Below are 23,980 nucleotides of genomic sequence, written 5' to 3'. Positions count from 1 at the left end.
ATTCCATTTTACTTTCCCTCTTTTTTTTAAGGAGCTGTTTTAGAAAATGATCATATTTAAGGCACAGTATGAATTCTGTATTACTCTGGTTTCAGTAGCTAACGTTAATGGAGCAAAAGCTGCCATTAAGGAGCATGTTGTTCCTGCAGCAGTTGCTTTTACTTATACCTATTCTTGCTGTGTATGTTGAACTTATTATAGGGCATGAAGAAACTGAATGCCAAAGTGTTTCATGTGCTGCATGCAAATGTGTGCTGAATTTTGCATTGGTAATATGGGAGAGCAGAATATGTGGTTGTTTCCTGCTATACAAATTTTGCCAACTCAGTAGGACGACATAGGACACAAGCTGGTAAGGGAATCTGCTGTTTTTCTGAGCAGGACAAATATGTTGTGTGTGTAAATTTTTATGCATATATATGTATGTATATATTGCATATCTTAACAAAAAAAACCACTAGCTGAAGGTGAGTGTTGGCCCACTCAGCTGGGGGTTGATGCGTTTTTAGTTTTGAGAAATGTGTGTACCCATTTGTGATTCACAAAGGTTTTGAGTATTAGTGTCAATTGTCTTTTTCCTATAGAATGATGGGAGAATACATTGATAGACTGTTTTTAGGATGAGTGGGATAAAGGCACCAGGAATGCCGTGCAATCTTTTAATCACTTTATGTTTTGGTGCTGTGACTAAGGTGTTTTTCCTATTTCTATCAGAAAAGAGAATATGTGATAATTTGCTGTATGGGAGAAGGTAAAAGGATTTTGCATTCATCTTCAACATGAGGAGTTTTTGTCTTTTCTGTTTACATGTTTTGCCTTGTATCAAAACTCATTCTACCTAAAAGGCTACAACTTTATCTTTCTGGTGAGGCACTGCAGCAGTTTACAAATGCTTTTTGGGGCACGTTTATTCTTAGCTCAAAGATGCTTCTAAAAAGTAAAATTCTGTCTTTGCAATATACCAGTGCTATTGCAAGTTTTTGCATTTTGCTTGCATGTTCTACCTCTACCTACAACTACCCTGTAAAGTTAATAAGAGCTATTAAATTCATTTTTCAGTTGTTCAGAAGAGCCTCGTAAAGATCAGATGACTTCCTCAAGGTGTAAAACAAGGGTCCTCCCGACTTTGTCCTGGGTTTCAGTAGAAAGCTTTTCTGTGTTTACATAAAAGATGCTGAATAAAATCCAGTCCCAAAGAGATTAATCCATCTCCTTATGTAAGATGTCCATTGTACGGAAAAACATGGGAGGATGATCTGTCCTGGTTCCAAGATCATCCTTCTTGGTCATCTTCCACTACTGCACTAAAGGATGTAGCTGACAGTTTTCACGTATGGTTCATTGGTTTCTGTCATTATTCCCGTGGAGAGGAAACTGTGTACTCAGTGACATCTTTCTTATTAATAGTGTGGGGATTTCTGTCTTGTAAGTAACATTTTTTCCTTGTAGGGATCCACAGCTATGAGTGTGTCTCATGCATTTATGAATCAAAATCTGTAAAGAAAGGTATTGGAATCAGGTGGAGTGTTCATAATTTGATCTTTCCGAAAGGTGTTTCATCCCATGTACCTGCATTGTCTGTCCTTTCTCACATGGCTGACTGAAAAAGCTTGTTCCCACTCCTTTCCTTTCTCTACCAAGGTGGTGCTTTTGGTGGTGCTTCCCATGAGCCATACAGGATTTAGCTCTGAGCTCCTAAAAAAAATCCTTTGGCCAGCCACATGTCTGGCCTTGTGGTGAAGTGCTATCCTTTTTTTGTGTTATTCATGGTGATGTTATCCCTATAAAACAATTGGAAAGAGTTAGTGGAGTCTGAATTAAATGATTCTATTGCTGTAACATGCTGTTTCCACTTGATGCTTTCTCAACTGTGTGTTCAGTGCACAATGTGGCAGTTGTTTGGAAGGATATGTCAGTTCCTTAGTGCCAATAGGTGACAGTCAAACACTGAAACCGGAGCCCCTGACATTCTTTTTTAATGTGAAATAGCTGTTTTTCCTGTGTCTGAGTTTTGAGAAAACATGTAAAATACTAGAAATTAGCTAATTCAAAAACTTTAAGTTGATAGGAACCTCTAACTTTGCAGAAACAGCAAAGCAAGTGTTTAAGGAAGAAGAGTCTTTGATTTGGCTTGGGCTAAGTGAATTCTAAGTAAAATGCGGTAAATTCACTTACTTTTCTGTTTTCCTCTAGTGAGTGATTGTTCTTACCCCCTCCTTACGACACAACAGCTCAACTTTGAGAAGCAATGGGAATGTATGGTCCATAGTCTGTTATGTTCCTTGCTGTCGTAATAAATATTGTCATGCACTGTAAGACAAAGAATGTCAGTTGAAGGCATGTAGACCTTAAAGCCATAAATCACTGCTGCAGGGGAGGTCCCACTAGTTGATCCAAAATATACTGTTTAATTTTGCTGAGATGCCCCAGTGTTAAGCCCAGTAATTTGTGCTTTGCAGGAGTGTAGCTTCTAAAAAGACCTTCATCTGGAGGTAGGATGTAGTGTTTGTGTGTGGTGTTTTTTGTGGTGTTTTTGGGTGCAGTGACTAAATTAGAGTGCCACTGAAACCACTGTAGTTGCCTGGGTGCTGTTTCAATGGGAGGGATGGGCCAGTATCTGCTTGATATGGGTCCAGGCTGGTCTGGCAGCTCTGCTAGAATGTTCTGAGAAAGTGGAAGATCCACCTCTGCTCTTGATAGCTTGTTCCACTGCTGATACTCCAGCTGTAAGACAAATCAACAAATCAGAAAAATGACAGAATGAAAGAGTCAAGGTGAGTGTGTGGATGGAATTTAACAGGAATATGGTTGCTAGCATTAAGCCCTCATGGTGCTTTGTGTTTGCTTTAGGGCTTTTTAGGAGTAAGTACTTACAGGACCTAGGTAGGAAGGTCTACTGCAAGCACAGTCACTTATGTTAGAATGAATAGAGTATAACTTTGGCTTCTGAAAAGTGTTCAGAGAAACATGAAATCAGCAGGCAGAACTATTGCAGTTTATAGAAAACTTCGTTGCTCCCAAGAGCACATGCATTTCTGCTAGCATCCTCCACCTTCTGCATGTTTACAGAGAAGATAATGAATGTGTGATGGAGATGTCTCTCTGTGATGTATGTTATGGCTTTTAATTGGCTAGGTCTCATGATCTGAAATTGTTTGCAGTCATCTCTCTGAAATAATTTCTAATAAAAATTAAAAATTGCACATTGTTTTACATTGATCTGCTTGCTGGGCCTGTGATATCTTGGAGAGTTATGACTGTAGCTGACGCTCTTTTCATCTACTTGTAAATTCTATAAAATACTTTTCAGTATTATTGAAACTCTGGAACTGAAAAAGTACATCTGTTTAATATATACTCGAAAATGAGTATAATAATGAAAATGTGAAGCTGGAGGAAGAATAACTAGATTGTGAAATAAGTTTTCAGTGTTTTGCCTATATTTTCAGTTGTCATTTTCTGTTTGAGTTTACATTGGCAGTTAGTTTACAACATGGAGACCTTATGATGCAACAGATGATGGAATTTTTTGCTACATTAAGGAAAACAATGATTTTAGATGCATCTGTTTGAGGCTGAGAAATTTGAACACGCACGTAGGGGCCTATCCTGAAGGTCCCACGTTTTGATTATATAGGAGAGAGCATGGAAGGGAGGAGAGAAAAAGAAGCACATGAACATGAGTTTGAGGACTAAAATGGTAAGACTAAATGATCTGCTCAGGGCTGCACAAGGAGTTTGTGACACACCTAGAAATGAACCTCAGTTTTAATCAAATATTATTTCATATGTCTGCAAAGTGAAAAAAAAAAAATCCCATTCTCGTCTTTTGGTTTTAGCTGTATTGTTTGCTTTGTTGTTGATTGCATATGTTTAAACTACTTTGCCAAATGTGGCCCTCTGGACTAGTGATTTTGTGTTTTAAACTTAAGTGTGAGGACATTAGTACTGTTAGTTAATATCCCAAAAATTCAGAGATTAAAAGTTTGCAGAAATTCATATGGGATCCACGGGTAACTTGTAATATATAGCCTCAGGAGGGAAGATTTTAGGTGCATATGGGAACTGGCTTATATTTTATGTATTAAGTCTTCATATCTAGCTCCTTGTTTAATCACAAATCAGTCTTACTCTTTTTTTTTTTTTTTTTTTTAACTTTCATGATGTATATCTTAAAGTTTGTGAAAGTTGCTAAAGCAGAGGTTGATGGGAACTGTAGTATGTTACTTAGGAAATCTGTTCCTGGCTAGCAGCCAGCTGAGAAACAGGGAATGTACTTGGTCTTCAAGGATTTGGAGTCAAATCTGTGGCAAGTTTGCAATTGGGAAATGCTCTGAAAGTTAGAGTGTCTGGGAGAATAAATATGTAGATTAAAAATGCACATTTTTCACTTGACTGTATGGATATATGTAACAGATGTGGAATAACAGTTTAACTCAGTACAAGATGTTTAATATACCTTTATTTTGTGTGCATTGAGTTCACCACTTGTTGGATTCATTCTCTCTTTTCCTATAGAAACAGGAAGGCAAGCATTTTAGACTCTGCAAAAAAAAAAAAAAAAAGTATTTTATAATATTCTGGAAGTTTGTGACAAGTTACCTTTTATTTCTGTGATTGTGAATCAATACAAAGTTCATTTTTGAAAGTAATTTATATGAGAAGAATCATTTATTTTGGCAAGAAGGCCCTTCTCAGTTATGGATCATCTCATTAATGCACAGACTTTGAAGAAGACACAATAAAGTCGATGAACTGGCACACAGAATTTTTCTTTCCTCAAGCATAAAAGTTTGTGCAGCCCTGTGATACCTTTCTCCTGCTTGAGGAGGAATATCCTCATCAGCAGGAGCTCTTTTTTTTTTAGATTAATCCTGTCTTTTTTACAGTTTCGAAGGCAGATCTCCAGGCTGCTTGTATCAGAAGTCTTCTACCTCTTCCAGAAATTCAGAATTCTGCTCTAGAGTTTGGTTTCTGTTGTTACTATTTGATCATCAAGCCTGCTTTGCATACAGGAACAATTGTTTTGAATCCTTTTTTATTCTTCTTTATTCTTTGGTGGAAACAAACTTTGAACAAACTTGGAAACAATCCCCCTACACCATCCCTAAAAAAAAAAAAAAAAAAAAAAAAAAAAGGGGGGGGGGGAAAGAAAGAAAGAAAAGAAATAAAGAAAGAAATCCCCAAACTTTGAGTTAGGGGCCTGAAAAGACTGTGTATCTCAGTAATTTCTGAAGTTTATCATGCTGTTATCTCTTCCCAGGATTTTGGGAATTCTTTTGTCAGTGAAGAATTCACATTTACAGACAGCTTATGGAAGATTTTTGCAGATGATTTGTCAGCCAAATCCTACAAGGGCTTGTCTTTGGGGGTTGTTGGTGTTGGGGAATCTAGCCAGGGCCACTGTAGTGCAGCATTGTCAGTGAATGTCTGGGCAATTTTGCTGCCAGATGATCTCAGTAATTGTGGGATCTACTGTGTTTGCACTTAAAGGCACAGCAGATTTTGTTTCTAGCAATTATCATTCACTAGCGCAGTGAGAGCCTTTTATAGCATCTCACTTTGTGTCTTTCAGCCCTTCCTGTGGGCTTTTGTTTTAGAGCAGGGACGTGTTTATTTTTGCTCTTCCTTGAGTAAGAACTGAATGAAGAAAACCTGTGGGTTGGCTCTAACTTGTGTTGATATAGTGCTTTTATTTTTATTTTTTTTCAGTATCAGATATTGTTACCAAATTAGTGAATTTTTTAGCTTGTTGAATGTTAAAGCATTGTGGATTTTATTTTCAAAATTGTGTGGATTTGAGTTCTAGATAACTAGCATCTGTAAAGAGCTCGAAGGAATTAGCATTTCCTTTGACTTCATGGGTTGACATCATTCCCTGGCTTTATTTTTGTGTGTGTGGGGGGTGATGGGTGGATGTATTACATGTGTTTGTATGTGTGTACATACACATGTGTTCATATGAAAAAAATCTTTTTGCCTAGGCCCTTGAGAAATCTTGTTTTCTTACTGCATTTGTTTTTTCTATTTCTTATTGTGTTACAGCTGTGGCTAGTTCATCTGTACATGGTTTTGTCATTGCACACTCAGATATCTGCTGTTCTTCTTTGGGAGTTACTTTTACATGACTCTAAGTCTTGAAAAAATTTTTTCTATGGTTCAGGTACCTATGAGCAGATATGATTCAATGTGAACTGAAGGTGCATTCTAACAGGTTAATAGCATGTATTCAGAGTTGTTCGTATGAGTTGTTTTCTTTGTGTTAGCTTGCTAACAACATCTTTTGTAGAATTTGTGTTAATTCTGGGATAACTACCCCTTATCTGTCCTTCCTTGTTACTAACTTTTCAGCTGATGCAGTAAATAATTTGTTGTACGTGCCATGTAATATCTTCTGTATGTAGGTAGAAAAAGGTTGGGAAGATGCTAACTCCGTACAAATTTTATTTGAAGTTTTGTCATGGAATAGAAATGTTAGCAATTGGCATCAAGGACAAGGGGGTTTATTGCTATATATTTGAATTTTCCACTGTAAGCTCAATACCTGAGTATATTGGCAAGTTGAAGTTGAGATGGTCTGTGGAGAGTAGGATTTAAATGGATATTTGTTGAGTTTAGCTCACACTAAATTCTGAATGTTTTTCATCAAGAAGTGTAAAACAGGAGAAAATAACTGTGGTGAATTTTGCAGATCTCTGCTTGTCTTAAATGTGTGTGGCAGCCTGTAGATTGCCTCTACTGCTGCAGAAGAGGAAGACATAGTGCGTAATGCTGATCTCTAGTTTTTCGTTGTCCATGACCTTCTTTGCGTGCTTCGATGTATTTTGGCGAGTACTCCATGACTGGGGGAATTTGGAGTATGATGTGATAATCATTCAACATTGTGTATCACTGCTTTTCTAATGTAGACCTCAGGTGTGGGAGAGGGACTGTACTATACTGCATTTCTTTTTTCTTTCCTTTTTTTTTTTTCTTTACAGTATTCCTGCTGTTGGAAATAGCGACTATTTTGGACTTAACTGATGTGTCTGTCCTGGCTTGATGGACTTGTAATCTTTAGAAAGCTTTCTGAAAAATGAACCTGTAACATGTTAATGTGATAAACATTTTGTTAGGTCATTAGCGGGCAAAATAGGGGATTCATTTTTATTTTTCCTTTGGTTTGTTTGGTTTCTGTGGTTGGATTGCTGCAGTTTATGCTAGCGATATATTTAGCAATTGTAACGAGCGAGGTCAAATATATTAGCAAGTATACAGAAGATTTCAGAGAAGAAGGTTCTAATAGGGTATCACTGACAGCATGTGTACCATACAGAGCAGAGAAGAGTATAAAGAATGGGCTGGGGACTGCAGATAAAGCTGAACTGCTGAAAGAATTCAAAAGCAAGAAGAAAATCCTGTGATCCTTAGCCACTTGAAGACAGGCTCAGCTGATCACACAAAGGTAATTAGTTGGTAACAGTAACTTTTTTTTAACAACCTGGACTTCCAGTAGCAGTAACGCCCTTTGTGTTAGGAAATAGTACCTTATGGTGTTTACATACAGGAAACTATAGGTGTGGTGTTTATGCTGTTTTCAGTATCCTATGCCACTAAAGCCAATTTGTAAGAACAGTTGTAGTTTGGGGGTCTGAGAAGGGCAGCTTGTTGGTTGTGACGCATTTTTGGGGGAGGGGGTTTGTTTTATCTTAGTCTTTTTACTTAGTGCAAATTAAATTATTGAAATTGTAGATGTTAATACTTGTTTTGAAAACAGCTCCCCTCTTACTGTGTAATCGTGGTACAAGGCTGATCAGAAGTTTCCTTTCAAGAGGAGGAATTTGATTGTAAATGTTTGTCTTTCTAATTCTTTACTGTGCTTGTAAGTGGAACAATTGTCACTGCTACAATAAACACTTAACTACCATCCAAGCCATTTCTGTTTTGTTAAAGCCATTTTTTTTGTTAAAACCATTTATTTTGAATTGCATTGAAGTGGATTCATTCATGTTATACTAACCTCTTTGTCACTTTACCTGTTTGAAGCCGAAAAGAAGCAAGGGTAAGGGCAAGAGAAAATCTGCTCTATTGATTTTTCCTGTATAGCTTGCCTTTAAGTTCCATATTTGCAGGTAATACTACAGGAAGATCCAAATATGGAATAAATAACTCATAAGTCTGCTATTGTTTGATTGCTGTTCCAGCAGACTGGGCCAGAGACAGTATGACTTGAGTCCCTTTCTGCTCAACTCCTAGCTTGTAATTCTACTTCTGGACTCCTGGTGTTGTGATTCCCCAGCTGAGCCTTAGCTATTTCCTGAGGTGGCAGCCATCCACAGTGAAACTTCATTATTGGGCTCTGCTGCTCATGAATGAACATGGGCAGGGAAAGCTGGTTTTGGGGCTTCTTCCCTGCATCCCTTCCTGCTGGGAGACCTGGGGCAGTGCTGTCAGCTCAGTATGCTCGCCTATAACAGATTGCTTTGGCTTTCCTTGTACCTTGAGACTTACTACTTCTTACTGCTTCTCAATCCTAATCTGTGTTTGGAAAAACATGGAATGTTTTATGTGGAATGTATAATAATGATCCCATAATGGACGCTTGGTATAAATGCTCTCTCTGGAAGTCAAATAGGGAATACAGGGGGGCAGCCTAGTTTGACTGAATATTGTTTTAGTGTTAACACCATGTAGGTGCACACCTGTTTTCTTAAATGGATTCTCCACTCTGGCCGTGTCCTGTATAGTCCTGTTGTACAAACTGCTTCTGGAAAAGTACGGGGAAGGAAACTGTAAAGGTTTTGTTTAGACTTTGTCTTTACCTTGCTGCATAGGTGTTTTCCGATTAAGCTTGATTTCCACCCCCCGCCCCCAGGTACTTTCATTTCGTTTAAATCAGTTCATAGCTAGGCAGCTATAAAATAAATGTAAGTGTTCATGTGGAGATGGGGATAAAGTTTCATATGGACATTTCCACTTGTTAGTATGATTTAGTTTAAGTAAGTGTGTTGCCCTGAGAGAAAAGGGCCTGAGCATACTGATACTAGAGGAATTGGTGGCGTGTCCTGTAGTGAGATGAGAGTTCTTGTTGCCAGAGGCGTTGTAACATTGCGGTTCAGTACAGGCTTCAGAGTAACTTCCAAAAAACAACAACAACAAAAAATTGAAACTGGACAACATATGAACTCATGTGACAAGATGATTTTAACGGTCTCAAGGATGCGGTAGATACAGAGCTGAGAAACCTCACTAATATATGGAAAATTTTAATAAGTAATGCAAACAAATGGATCTTGTCAACCCTCATCACATTTAACTAGAGATACACAGTGATTTATTTATCCTGACTGCTAACTTTGATCTTTTGGGGCAAAAAAAAAAAAAAAGTTTGAGTATTAAATGTTGTCATAATCACATGATGTAGTGTCATGGAGCTGAATAATGATGAGATCGATTGATGGCAATTAATCCCTCACATCACTAAAAGCTTTTGATGTGAAACAGGTGAACGATGAAAATTTGCACTTCATAAATTTTGCAGTTGTGCGAAGGGGGTATAACATGGTCCCAGACAAACAATTTGGCCACTTAACTATGGTGGTAGTGCTTCGCACCCACTTTACATATAGTAGAAAGCTGGAAGCTGAAACCAACCATTACACAACAGTTGAACTAATCTATTTGGCAAGTGACTGCCAAACATATAAATTATATTTACTCAGCACTCTTTTAGTTTTTGTGGCTGTTGGGCACACCTACAAGAATGACTATTGCTTTTTAAAAACATGACTTTTTAAGTGACATTTAAACCTGAATCAAAGGATTTCATAATGGTCTTGTTACTAAACTCAGCTTTTGAGAGGACATGCCTATGTGTACATGATCTGTGCATGTATGTGCATCAATCTTAAGATCTAGTTTAAATTTAGCAGCATTTTAAGACAATTAAATACTTTTCCCATAACTTTTAAATTAAACTTTTTTTTTAATTATTTTAGTAATTAATTATTCAGGCTTAATGTTCACTAATGAATCTTATCTGAACAGAGATAATGTGTTTTTTAGGAGCATATTGAGTGAGCTCATAATGCAGCTTAGTGGAAGCTTCCTACTTCTGAAAAACAGTATCTTTCAGGACCTCTGTCTGTCTTTCTACAACAGAAAAAGTAACCAACTCCCTAAACTAGCTTGTTCTTATGTTCAGGTGCTTCTAAATTCTGAATCTGAGGTAACATGCTGTTGGGTACAGGAAATGTCAACAATTGTGAATACTGAATACCAGATTTGTAGGCTTCTAGAAGGGCTTTGTTGTCTTTTAATGAGATCTGCCCAGAGGGTGTATGTACTTGTTTTATTTGGCAATTTATTATAACAATGTAACAAGTCCAGGAGGAAAGCTTTCAGTCAGACTTACTTATTGAATTGCCCATGTCTGTTCAGGTGTTAGGAAGGACTCCACACTACTATAACCTAAAGCTGTATTTTTGTGTCTTGATGTAAGAAAGAATAGTGGGCTTCCAGCACATGGGTTTTTAATTTGTTTTTATGTATCCGTGTGGGTTCGACTGACTTAGCTGGATTTTTTTTGAGTGCTCTGAAAATACCAGGACTGACCTCTGAATAAGCACTTGAGTCTGATGCAAACAAATGTGGTTAGCAGCTTAGTTTTCTAAAGTAACTCATTCTTACTTTTGCTCTGTCTTTTTATTAAAAAGACAAATTGTGCAAAACTTTTGTAGAAGACTCCAATCTATTCAGGGGCATTGCTTTGTCAGTTTTGTTAAGATCTTTTGATTATGAATCTAGGAAGTTTTATTGTTCTGGATTTTTTTTTTAACTTATTTTTTTAAAGCTACACTGCTGTTCTCTCCATATGTGTGCAAATGTGTGCACATGTTCCTGAAGTAGTGCATTTTTATATATATATTTTCTTTTTTTCATTCCTTTAGGAATGTGTTTTCCTACTTGTCTCTTCCGCCTCAAAAATTAGCAAACTAAAAATCAGTTTGGCAGTTCTCACTTTATTTTTCCATTTTGTTTTTTGGACAGGTCCAAAACATAGCCCTTGTGTGTTTTATGTATGAATTTGCCTGTAGATAATTTTCTCATTCAGGGTTGTGCCTTCTAGAGTTATAGCTGATTGGAACTAAAGTGGTCTATCTAAGAGAAAATGAATGTTAAACCTGCCAGAAGAGAAAGTCAGGCAATGGTGACAATGCAGGGGTTGCAGTGTGAATTACCAGAAATCCATCTGTCTTGATGAATCGCTTTGACAAACTACCCAGGACAAAGTAAGGTGTTGTAGCGTTTTGTGACCATCTCTTCCTGGTTGTTCACTTAGTTAGAGATTTAAAACAAACAAACAAACAACATCGCCCCCAACAACTGTGGGCATGCACAGGCAGAAAATAATAATTGACATGAATGATGACTGTGCCTGATTCCAACATCTAGAGTAGTTATTTAAAAGTTTCCTGGTTCTAGAGTTGTGTTGTAGCGGTGTTCATCAAAACCTGGTCTCCATGTGACCTTGAGATTCGAGTCCCTGCAACGAACTGATCCTCAGTAGATGCAAACTTAGTATGTGAAATTATTTTTTTTGTGTGTCTGATTTTTAAGCTTTTCACTTTAGAACAAGTGGATGACTCTTCCCCACCTGGCCACCTGCTTTAGGGCAAGAGAAAACATGTGATGCCTGTCCAAGCTGTTCCATACTGTTGTATTCTGTGAAGCATGAATTTGATGGCGCTGCTTTTTTCAGTCAATATCCTTTTTAATGCCAGAGCAAAGAAGGCCATGAAGTACCAGGAGCTTTTTGTTTTTATTCTTTTCACTTTCATTTTTGTTCCTTTTTTACCCCTAAGGGGAGAAGTTCTCATTTCTCTCCTCTCTCATTTTTGAACTTAAAACCGTCTTACAAACAGATGGCATGGCACATCTATACATATGTGATTAACCTGTTTACGCACATGCTCGGGTGACCTGTAGCCATAGGTGTGCTGGCACTGTAACCAAATATGGGGCTGCTGTAGCTCTGCAGAGAAGGTTGTGGAGAGCTGTAGCTTTGTTTGGGAAACATCAGAAGTAAACTATGCTAATACAATTCCTTCTGTGCAGGGTGCCGCAAATTTCTCTACAGGAGGGATTTGCATTGCATTCATACAAGAGTATTTACATAAGCGGAAACATTTCCATCACTAAACTTCCATGCTAAATTGTGGCTCTGAAGTGCTGGCAATACTTCACAGTTAGTTTCTTAGTGTGTAAATTCCAGTGAGTTAGTGGCGAGCTGGAACAAGAAGGCAGGAAACTGGTAGCTGGGTAACGAGTTCTACTAGATGATGGAAATTTTAGGGGCATAAATGGTATTTAGATGCTTCCACCATTATGCAGCTAATTAAACCTGTCCTTTCTCTCCTTGTAGTCTCCTTGGTATTAACTTTCCCATAAATAGCTTGAGGTGCAATCACATTGTTTTTCCATGTTCTTAAACTCTTGGCCTTTCTCAGGGGCGGGGAAAAAAATGGGGATATTTCAGAGAGAATCCATCACATTATTGCTTATTTTTCATCTCTTAGTTTCAAAGGATGCAAGTTCTCCTTCCTGTTCTCTTGACTATTTTCTTCCTCCTGTCAGTGAGAATGCCATAGTTGTGGCTGCTCCTTCTCTGATGTGAACAGCTCACTCAGCTCACTCTTGATGGTGTGTAGTTGCTGAACCTTGCCTGATTCTGGCCTCATCTGAACAAGCAGGGACAACTTTTGGGAGGCCCTGAATGTGCTATTTTTGTTTTCTGCTTTACTGTCCTTTTCCTGGTACTTTCCTTTTTTAAGAATGAAAAATGCTATTTCTGTGTCTGTCTATCCACAGCATGCTCTCAAGTCCTTTGACAAGGTAAATATTAGCTCTGGCAACTTCATTACCTTTACTTTGTTTATCTCTTGTAGACAAGTGCCTGTCAGGATCACTTGTATTCTCCGCAGCTGGGGAGTGCAAGTGCACATTTGGAGATTCACAAACACTTGCGAGGTTGGAGCCATAGGTGATGCTTTATATAGGTTTATGTAGAAAACAAAGATATGCTTAATGCTACTTTCTTTAATTTATAATCTATGAATAAAATTATTTCTGTGCCATCATACTGTGGTAAGCCTAATGGAATAAGACCTGGACCTTACCTGGAAATTAGTCTGAGCAGTCTATTTAGAGACTAGAAGTAGGAAATAAGATGCAATAAAATCACTGAACAAATAAAATCATTTGCTTTCTCACAATAGTTCAAAGATACTGCTTTTTCAAAATGATGTTTAGTAAGCAGTCCATAGGTCTTTAATAAGAATTGATATTTCTTTCTAATTTTCTGGGGCATGTTAGAGAGAGAGATGCTGGGCTGCAACAGGAAGGGAGATTCCAGCTTGGGGAGGCCTGTATGGAAGAAAGCATGTAACAGTGCAGAAGGACATGGAGGTATAAGTACAGAATGTCAGCAAAGTGTATGACTCATACTGCTGTAGTAGCATAGCGCTGAATTTATTTGCAGAAGTACAGAACAAAAACCCTATGGTATACTGTGATGCGTTCGCAGATAATTTTCCATAGCTAATGTTTCATGCATCCTTGCTTTTTTAGAGGCATCGCCAAATTGTGCTTTGATTTTTTTTTTTTTTTTTTTTTCCCTTTCTCTCCTATACCTTTTTTTGTTAGGACTTTGTTTTAGATGAAGGGTTAAGCGCTTCATTGAACCTTGAATGCAGCAGTTCTGTTTGCTGGGTAAAGATGAACTAGATTTGTTTTTAATCATGTAACTAAGTATAGGCAGCAATCTGCATTTTAAGACATCGCTATTAAAAGTGAGATATGTATCGTAGTTTGAATTTAAAATGAGCCAGAGGCACAGCTGGGGAGGCAGTCATGACTCTCTAATTATGAGTGGAGAGAAACGAGAAGGGAATTTTCTCGTCTTGTAGGATGAATACAAAATGCCATAGGTGATTTAACCTCCCCTAACCCCCAGCTTTGTTTCATGATTGCATGGACTTGATACGGTAATAGCTGGTAGAAATCTGATATTTTGATCCAAGATCATATACCTGCTTGTTATCAGCAGTATAAACACAACTATACAAACATTTAATTTTTCAGATTTCAGTTTTCTTCCAATTTATTCAGTGCTTCATGTGACAATTCAGATTTCTAGTTGTCCTCTAAAATAAATCATCCTTCATCCCCTCTAAAACACAAACACATAGACAGGACTCCCAGAGTATCTGAAGAGGCTTTGAATTTGTCTTACTCCCAAGATATTTTTGCCCAATCTTTCAAAGTAGTGAAACATACAGTTAAGTGTTTGAGTAATCCGATTAACTAAACATTGCCTGTCTTGGGGCATAACTTGGTATAACTATGGAAGAAAAAAGAAGCTTCACTGGTCTGTTTTTCTAATGAATGAAAGTCAAAGCCATTTCAGGACTGTCAACATCATTTAATATTTATAGAAATGGATATATTGGTAAGGTGCATGATGAATTTAGCATGTCACGTGAAGCTGCAAATTATCTCTATCCTGTATCATATAGAATATTAAATTGACTTCGTACAGCACTGTCTCTTGACTTCTTGCTGTTGCCAGGTTCCCATTTCCTGGGTTATTTTTCAGCCAGATTAATTCCCCATTATGGTTTATTTCCCCCCTCATAAATAGGTGTTTCTGCACAATTCAGAGGAGTGGCCTAGGAGAGAGAACAACCAGTTGTGCTAAGAGTTTCTCGGGCTGTTTTGGTATGATGTTGCTTAAGGAATTCTCAGTCTGTGTCCTGAAAAATTTTATCTGTGCTAAAAGCTGTTACAGTCCGAACGCCTTTTCTTAGAGATAGTCCTTCATCCTAACTGTTTTACCTGTCTTACTAAGTGTTTCCCATTACATTGTGCCATCGGAGTCCTTGGATATATCTAATGTTCTTATATCTTTGAGAATTTCTGAAAGGAGACTGGAAAATATTCCTTTATAGCGTATCTGTTTTCATTAACGGTCTGCAACAGAGTTTCTCCTGGCTGGCTGAAATTTTCTTTCACAAAGTGTGATTGGTTCCTGGGCTGGTTTATTTTTCCCCCTTTGTTTCTCAGTTTTGAAGTGATAGAGATGGGTCACAGTGGGAAGCCAGTTTGCAGATGAGATGCTGATCCTAGTGGTGTGAAATCCTTTAGGTGCCTGGTTGGTTTATCCTGTTCATAAACTTATTGTCACCAGATTTTTGGGCTTTCAGTGGAGCTCAGAAAGCAGAAATTTTTGACCTACTTGAAGCATGTAGGAGTCCCACTTGACAAATCTGTAGCTACTGCAGGAATATTGGTGATACCCTTAAGGTTCTTTTAAAACTTGCGACTTTTGGCCTTTAGTTGCAGATTTGAACCTATTTATGGGGTGTTTGGAGCCTTTAGTGAGCTGCAGTATGTTGAGTGGATGCTGCATGGACTATCCTTGAACTAGGCATGTATTGTAATCTGTGACTGCAGAAGGCTGGAAATGACAATTGAAATGATCTCTAGGGTTACTGTTGCCTTTCTTGTGGTACTTCCACTGTTTGATCTCAATTCTCTTGAAGAGGTATGGTTGTGCATAGGTTTGTATTCTTTTTGATACAATTCTAATAGGCAATATAGATGAATAGGGTAAAAATTTCACCAATGTATCATGTTTTATGAAGACATAGAAATTTGTAACAAAGTCATAGAAAGAGTACAGATTATGAGTGGTGAGCAGCTCTGCTACACTGGATTCCTGTGTAAAAGGATGAAGGGGTCATTTAAAGCTCTGTCAGAGCAGCTGGTCCTATTTTGTAAGGAAACCATGCTCAGATAGTGGTGTTGGGCTGTAGGTGTTGTAGTGATGTGTGGTCTCCGACAGCTGATTGAATTGTCTTCAGCTGACAAGGACTGGGGAGGGTTGAGTGGATTTTTTTTATATAAAGGTGTCCTATTGCCTTTGTTCTATCAGGAAAGGTGCTGGTTTGCTCTTGGCTGGGCAAGGAGAAGGCAAAAGTGGCCCATAAATATCAATTTTTAATGTGCACACCTGTGGATTTTCATGTGAAAGGAGGCATTAGGAATTTTATATAGAACTTCCTATTTCAGATTTGAATAAGATTAAGCATTCAGTGTGAATAGTCAGAGTTGATTTGCAAAGTAATTGTTAATGCACCCATGAATTGAGATAACCTAGATGAACTCTTTCATCTGGTATTTATGAAAGGGTAGTTCAAAGCATGTCTGGATACTGAATAGATGCTTCAAGAGATAAAACTAGTACAATCATGCTATCTTAGAACAGGAAAATTCATACAAAGATGAAGCTGAATCTATGTAAAAATAAGTAAATTGCAGTATCCCTATTTCACTGTTGTTTAACAGTGAAATGGACCTATTTTTAAGACCAAAAGGGGTATTTTATTGAAAATTACCTCAAAATATTTATATGGCTGAGCAGATGGATTGTGAAAGTGCTAAAATGGAAAAATAACATACTCTACATCCTCAGCAGCAGCATAAAGCAGCACAGCAAGAGCTGCAGTGTCAGGCATGGAACAAACTGAAAGTGCTTTATGTAGTGTTGCTAGATTGGCAAAATCTGAAGGTTCACACTTCTGAAGGCTGTGAAACTTGTAATTTTGAGGCTGTTCTCAACTGACTATGCTTTGTAGTAGCATTAGAACAGGAGGAAGGTTTGAAGAAAATGCAGAGGAGCCTTTCTGATAGTGGATTGCTGGTGTAGTGCCCCAGCACTTGAATATGCGCAGGTCTTCATCCACATTCCATAAAGATGACTTGTTGCGGTCTGTAAGCTGCTGCTGAATGCTCTCTTTGCAGTTCACAGAGCAGGAGGAAAGTGTAACTAGGTCTGTGTGACCTTGTAGAATTTGGAGTGATGTAGCGTATTGTTATGTACTATATATGTTATTTAGGCGGCTGTTGGAAAGTTTGTCTATTTTAACCTTTTGACCTCTGTCCTGTTCTCCTAGCTCTCTGCGCTGCTGTATTGTATGTTTGTTCCATTCAAGATGTACACTGCAATGGCAGAGAATGCAGGAGTTATATCTATTGCTCCTCAATGCCAAATGTAAGTGAACCCTGTGGCCCTTACCTGATGTAGCGTGTGCCTGGTGGCAAAATGAACAACTGCAATGAAGTCAACTCAGACAATGTGGATGCTCAGTTGAGCAGTTGTTGAAGTACTTTTCTGAATTGGGATGTTCATGCACAGAACATGGCAAGACCGAAGTCTTACTAGGCATCCTTAGTATCTTCAGAGAACTAGAAAAGCTTTCCAACATTATATGCTTCTTTCTTTCTTACAAGCTATAGAAATATCTCCTGCCTCTTATGCCCTTTTACTGTATAGAGTCTGCTACAAAATACCTCATTTTCTGATGCCTCTGCCACTTCCATGGTTGATGTATTCTCTGTCCAGTTGACTCATCACTGTATATGTTTTCCTGACTTCTAATTAAAAACTGTTCTCTTCTAATATTAGACCAACACTCCTTGTTATATCACCCTTCATTCTTAAGTAATTCATCCTGCAGCCTCCTTACTCCGTATGACTAATGTCTTTCTCAAATATTTTTAGAACGTTTTAAAATACCATCTATATTATAAGCAGCGCAGTGGCAATACATTTCATTACAATTGCTTAGCATTTTCTGTCATTATTCAGTGCTTTCTTTTGCTTAGATTTTGACAAGACTTTCACCTTTTTGGTTGGAATTTTCCATGTATTGGTATTGCCTCAGCCTGAAATTTCCACTTCAGACTGAGATTTTCTGATTGCTGAAAATATAATCAGTGTTTCATAAAGAATACTCTTCTAAATCATCTCCTGTTAGGATTTCTCATAGCAAAGACATTAAAAAAATTTTTTTTCAAGGATTCTATGGCAGATGTATTCTGCTGAAAAGAGGGAATGGTCCACCACTAGCAGGATGCTGAGTATGGGAGGGAACTTGCTCACCAAACAGGAGCAGCTCTGGGGAATGAATTCCCACTGATTAGAGTAGCTGTTCTCAGAACTGAGAAGGTTGACTGCTTGCTTAATCTTTAGGCTTTAACAAATTTCTTCTTGAAAGCAAAAATTGGTTTGTCTGATTTTATTTTTTGAATGAAAGTTCTCCATGTTTGTCTACTGATTGCTACCCTAAACTTGTTCCCCCTGTAATGGCAACAAAAAAGTGATTTGTCACAGTTCGTTTCTGTTTGTGAAGACTTTGTGTTTTTGCATGTATAGGTAGTTCTGTATTTGACTAGTTAGAGAACAGAATCTATGGATGGAAGGCGTTTTGTTGTAGCTAAACATTATTGATGTCTCTGTATTTAATCCTGAAAATATGCTTACATTCTTTATTTCCACTGTATTTATTGGAATAATTTGCAATAGTAGATATGAGTACTTTGAAGTGTTTAAGACTTGGAGGAATAAAACCACTAGGTTATATGGCTTCTAGTTCTATTGTTAATGTTTCAACTTGGTGCTACTGCTGAAAGTTCAGTGTAGGACTACAAAAATCAAAAATTGAAAAACTGATAACAGACTTGCTGAGTGTACCTTAGGGAGTCCAATACATTCCATGCAACAGGGGAAAAAAATAAAAAGAAAAATAAACAGCTCATGGAAAAGGTGGTAGGTGGTGGAGGAAAGTTTTTTTTGTTTTTTTTTTGTTTTTCATCATTGCTCACCAAGACTAAGTAGGTGGTTGATGGCAACTATAATTAGACAAATTCTGTCTAAGAATCCTGTCAGAAACCTGACAGGAGAGAGAGAGGTTGGGGTGGTGTGTATATGGTGGTTGTTTTTTTTTTTTTTTTTTTTCTTTTTTTTGTTTTAACATTAGGAACAGCTAAATATGGAGACAGTACCTTGGGGTGAATGATGAACTTGCTGGCCTTAAATTCATAGGGGAGTTTAGTTTGACTTCAGAGTAAGTGGTTGTGGTATTTTGTTCTGATCCTGCAACCTGGGGAGCAGCAGACCCCTGTGCTTCTCTCTGCTCAGGCCCCAGAATTGCCTGCTTTGCCCTGAGCTCCCTCTAGCAGCTTATCATCATGGCACTGACTCAGGTTAGTCAGTGATCAGGTCTGCTTCCTGGTTTCTGCTGGTCACCTGCAGGACAGGAAGATCATTTTCCAAGCTGATATCTGCTTAGGCATGTTGTAGGGTTTTAGGTTGCCTTCATTTGAATCCACAGACACCAGAAGCAGGAAAGACATGAGATGAGGTGGAGCAGAACTCTGATGTGATGGTGGAAAGGATCATCCTTATTAGATGCGTGACTGGTGTTCTTGTGTTTGGGCCTAAATGGAGCACCTGAATGGGGTTTGGGGGGGAGTTTTTCCTCTAAGTTAGACTGACACAAACCTCTTACAGATTGTGTTTGAGGGTTTGGGTCTGTAACATCAAATGCACTACCTACCTGACCAGAGGCCTTCTGGGTTGCTGATGTTTTTGCCTGTTGCAGTTAATGCCTTTTGGCTTGTGAAAGTTGAAATGCTTTAGTTAGTTGAACTACAGTCCTTGGTATTAATACAGCAATCCCTGGGTAGAATTTGAGAGCCTGTAATATACTAATGATGTAACTAGATGATACAGATGTTCTTTCTGGCTTTAAATTCCCTAAAATTCAACTTTGTAGTTAATACAAAAAGAACTGTCTGCCTGTCCTTTTTTGGTCCATTGATAAAGTTCTGAATAGGTGCAGTAAGTTAGTCTTGTAGAAAAGTCTTGAGGCCAAGTCTTTGTTTAAATTTGTTACTACATACTGATGCCAGAGCTTTTTTGCAATGCTTACGCAGCTGCAGATGTTTTTAGCAGAGGTCTGTACAAAGTGTAAGCTAAATATGTTACTTCTTTTATGCAACTGCAAACTGTTAATCTCTATAAGTTATGCTGGGAATTTGCTTAATAAAACTTGTTTTAATGATTTTAACTTAACAAAATGAAGTTACTGGGCTGAAAGACATCTCTTGTTTCAAAAGTATTACGTGACTGGTCTCTTCTTTTCCCTGAAGTGGAAAATCTCTGTGCCCTTGAAAGGAAAGGGCAACTAATTTTATCACTTAGTTACTTCAGAGAACCATTATCAGTGAACTGAGAGAATGAAGCTGGAGAAATGTAAACATAAAAGAGCCGCTGTTAGCAGATTTTCAGGGGAGATGCATATACTTTTTGTCTATTAAAATATGTTTCAGTTGGGGATTTGAAGTTTATTTTTAAGATACGTGGTCAACTTAAAGTTCACAGGCCAGCAATGCCCACCTCTGCCCCTTCCGAGACAGCTAAACAGCACCAAAAGAAAAGGAAGGTGTTTAGATTTTCAAAGGTCTGTGTTATGGCATGTGTTAATAAAACCACTAATTGCCTTCTCTGGAAAGTCTGTGTGGTACGTCTGTACTAACTGACGAAGGCAGAAGTGTGTGTGTGTGTGTGTGTGTGTTTAAGTTTCGTTGCTTGACTTGAAATAGAATTGAGGAAAAAATGATCATTTGGCTTATGACTGACTTGATGACTTGCTTGAGTTCATGTCTAGAGAGGAGTATGAGGCAAAGCTTAAGTACATACATAATTCAGGGTCACCTCAGTTTTTTGGGGGCTGGAATGTGAGTTGCTGCTTCCAGTTAAAACCAAGTTGAGAACATATTGTTTATGCTGTGTCTAAGTAGCCTTTTGAATTGGAAGCTCAGTAGGGACAGTTTTTCATGACTTAATTTGCAGAGATCTAGTTGCTTCATTAACAAAATAAAACTAGCAGTTAGTGTTTTGTTTTTTTATTTCTTAAGAACAGAAAGTAAAAGACATTGCTCTGTGGATGTTGTCCATACCTGAGGATAGGCTTTTGCATGTCTATCCTGTGTGGAGCAAGGGATGATTTCAATACTCTTGACTTCATTTAGAGTAACCTTTTTTGGCTCGTGTGTGATTCCTGTGAAAACAAATCAGTGCATTTTCAGTGCTTAGTGACAACTGTGAAGATGTTCTTAATTAACCAGTTATTGTCCTGAGAGCCATTTCTCTGCTAACAGAAGTTGTGAAAGAAGGTGTCTTCTATGAGTAAAATACAAACGTTATCTTAACTACAGAACATGGGATGGATGTCTCTCTGGCAAATATTTGGAGGCAAAAAGAATCTTTTGGGCTTCAGAATAAACTGTTTTGTGTGTGCTTTTTGTTAAACTAAAAATGTCTCATAACTGAAGTGTTTGTATTTTATGCAAAGCATATAATATTGTGTGGAGCTTTACTGGAATGGTTTCTAGTAGAGCCCAAGCCACCCAAAGACGGTGTTCTTCTGGAAAGCGAGTTACTGAAGTTTGAGTAGCTGATGTTACTATAATATGTTTTTAGTTAGATTTAGTAGGTTTTTTTTATTATGCCCATAGAAGTAAATACATTAAGAGTTATTCTAGTTTGGAACTGGTATCCAGATGTTCCATGGTCCTGATGAATAAATAATCTTGAAATATGTTTTGTGTTTAGAAACTGGCAAGATATTCACTTGGGGTAGAGCAGACTATGGGCAACTTGGAAGGTGTGCAGTGGTTCCCGATGAACAGGAGGTGTGCAGAGCATCGGAACAACACTTGGAGCGGTTATGTAACATCCCTATTTCAGTGCCTTGCCTGGAGGGAGCATCTCAGGTAAGGAAGAAAATTACTATTTCCTTCTCCCCCCCCGCCAGGTTTTTCTCGAGTGCATTAAGATAATGAGAACAGTTTCCTAACATAACTTTTCCAAATGTTTCAGTAAAAGTCCTCAGTGCCTTTCCTGTAAGCTCTAGAGTTAATGTGATTCAATTATTTCAAATTTATAAAAGGCTTTTGCATTCAGAGACTGTTTTTTGTCCTTGGTAGAAACAGTTACTATTAGCAAAAGATGCTGAATTCTCTTGAATAACAGTACGTTTCGGAAATAGGTGTAGCAGATGAGGTGGGACCCTGCCCAACTGCTGTGCTACTCTTGTCTGGAGCCCTCTAATTGCTTAGCCAGTGGCCTTTTTCTAGCTGACAAATAATAAAAAAGTAGCAACTTCTATCTCCAGCTGTATAAGCACATCAGAAATACTTATTTACCTTGTAACATTCTTCAGTGGTATTGTGGGTTTTCTTTTCATATGGCTAATCTGAGAAAAAGCGACCTATCTGAAACCACAGAGATCAGAAAGAAAACATTACTCAGGGGCTCAGAGTGTTTGGTGTGGTATGGCACAACACATAGCATGTACTGCCTGGAAACTTTTTTTGGTGACTGAGATGCAGCCTGTTGGGAGGCAGTGTTTCTATGCTATCTAGGCAGATGTTCAGTCAAAATTCGTACGTCTCCCTACGAGGAAGCTGATGGTCAAAAGGCAAGGGGGTGCGGGTTGACTGCTTCAGCTGTGAGGTATATTCAGCCCCTGGTAGGGTGTTTTTTGACAAGTTTTTGTTAGAAGAGCCAGCCTCTGCCTTTTCTGACCATGAGCCTTGTTCTATGTATGTGTGTGCTCACAGATGTAAAGTAGAGCCTCAGAGCTCAGGAGGGTACAGTCCCTCCAGCCCAGTGTTTACCTCCAGTGAGTCTCAAACATCTCTTGCCCATTTTTAGTTTGATGTCCCTGCTTTTGTCATTAAATATCTGCAAAGAACGCCACTGTTGTATCTATTTCATGCTATTACTCATCTGTGCTTTGGGCAATGTCTTGAACATGAAGTTCTGTTTTCTGGTACAACACAAGGCCAAAGCAGCCGTAACTTTTGCCTGGAGGAACTTGCACTTTGGCAGGACAAGTGATCCATGAAGGTGAATGAAAGGGATGCAATCAGATATTTTTCTTGGAAAGGAAGTGTGAAAACAAACTCATCTTCATTCTTCTGCCCTCAGTGCTATTCCTCCTTACCGATCTATGGGACACATGATTTGAATGATTAGCAGTGGCAGTGTTTTGGAGCAGGCATCATTCTTTGCAGAGCTAGCAGCGTGAAGATGAATTAAGAAATGCGTGATCAAGAATAAGCATCATTTGTACCCTGAGAGGAGCTGTATTGATGAGAAAAGGAAAAACCAGATAAGAGCCTGAATTACTTCACTTCAAGGGTATGAAATAATGCTAGAGTTAAAATTTTAAGTAAAAATTGCTTTTAAATTGCAGTATATAGACCAGGTGGAATAGGTACAAGTCTTAGCTGTTTTTTCTTTACTACAAATTATCCCTTTTCCTTTTGTTATTGTTTGGAGAGGTCCAATTTGAGAGCTGAATTAAAATGGATGCAGAGAGGACATTTTTTTCCGTATTTACCATGGATTAATAATTCTAATTTCTATTTTAATAGAGAGTTGACTTAACAAAGAAGGCTTGAAATTAATATAATCCTTATCCACAGCCTATCTTTATATGTCATTTTAAGTGATCAGACTGAACTTTGGTCAAGTTGTGGTCTGCTAATTTCCTCTGCACTTGAGTTTGTATTGTTTAAAAACTAAAATGGAGAGACTGATCTCAAGAATTAGAGGACAGAGTACAAAAGGCACAAAGCACTGAATTGAAGTTAAAAACCTTGTTAAATTCTACTGTACTGTTCCTAAAATAATCTGCTGTGCTGCCTGTTGTCTCTGTACATATGGCTTATCTACTTTCTCCCCCACAAAAAGTGAGGATTCTCCCTTCTGTGTTGAAATTGATATGATGTTCTATGTAATTACCATTTAAAAACTGTTTTTGAAGCGTTGGATTACCTGTTGCATTCGGAGTTTGACTTCATTTCACACATTCATATGGAGACACTGACCTTGAGAAATGTGTGGGTTTTTTTATTTGTTTGAAGCAATGGTAAAACAAAAGAATAAGATCAGACTCTTTTATACTAGTGTGAGTATGCCTCCACGACAGCTTAAAATTTCCTCCTTTAGCTTTCTCTCTTGAAGAAAAGAGTGTGGACATCAAGTTCCTGGAGACTCACATGTTTAAACTTTGTGAATAATGAG

General features: G+C 38.0%; 1 protein-coding gene across 3 annotated transcripts in view; it reads left to right on the top strand.

The window, feature by feature from the left end:
- SERGEF (secretion regulating guanine nucleotide exchange factor) overlaps positions 1–23,980 on the top strand; it is a 147,580-nt gene that overhangs the window by 15,124 nt on the left and 108,476 nt on the right. For all 3 annotated transcript variants that reach the window (XR_009958504.1, XM_062576508.1, XM_062576507.1), the window contains one exon: positions 21,500–21,660. Coding sequence is in view for 2 of the 3 variants with exons in the window: in XM_062576508.1 (XP_062432492.1) it covers positions 21,500–21,660 (161 nt within the window). In the remaining variant the exon portion in view is untranslated. The remainder of the gene's footprint in view (positions 1–21,499; positions 21,661–23,980) is intronic.

The sequence above is a fragment of the Rhea pennata genome, chromosome 5 (genome assembly GCF_028389875.1).
Source record: "Rhea pennata isolate bPtePen1 chromosome 5, bPtePen1.pri, whole genome shotgun sequence".
Taxonomy (NCBI): Eukaryota; Metazoa; Chordata; class Aves; order Rheiformes; family Rheidae; genus Rhea; species Rhea pennata.
The sequence above is the reverse complement of the archived record's forward strand: the minus strand, read 5'-3'. Positions and strand labels throughout refer to the sequence as shown.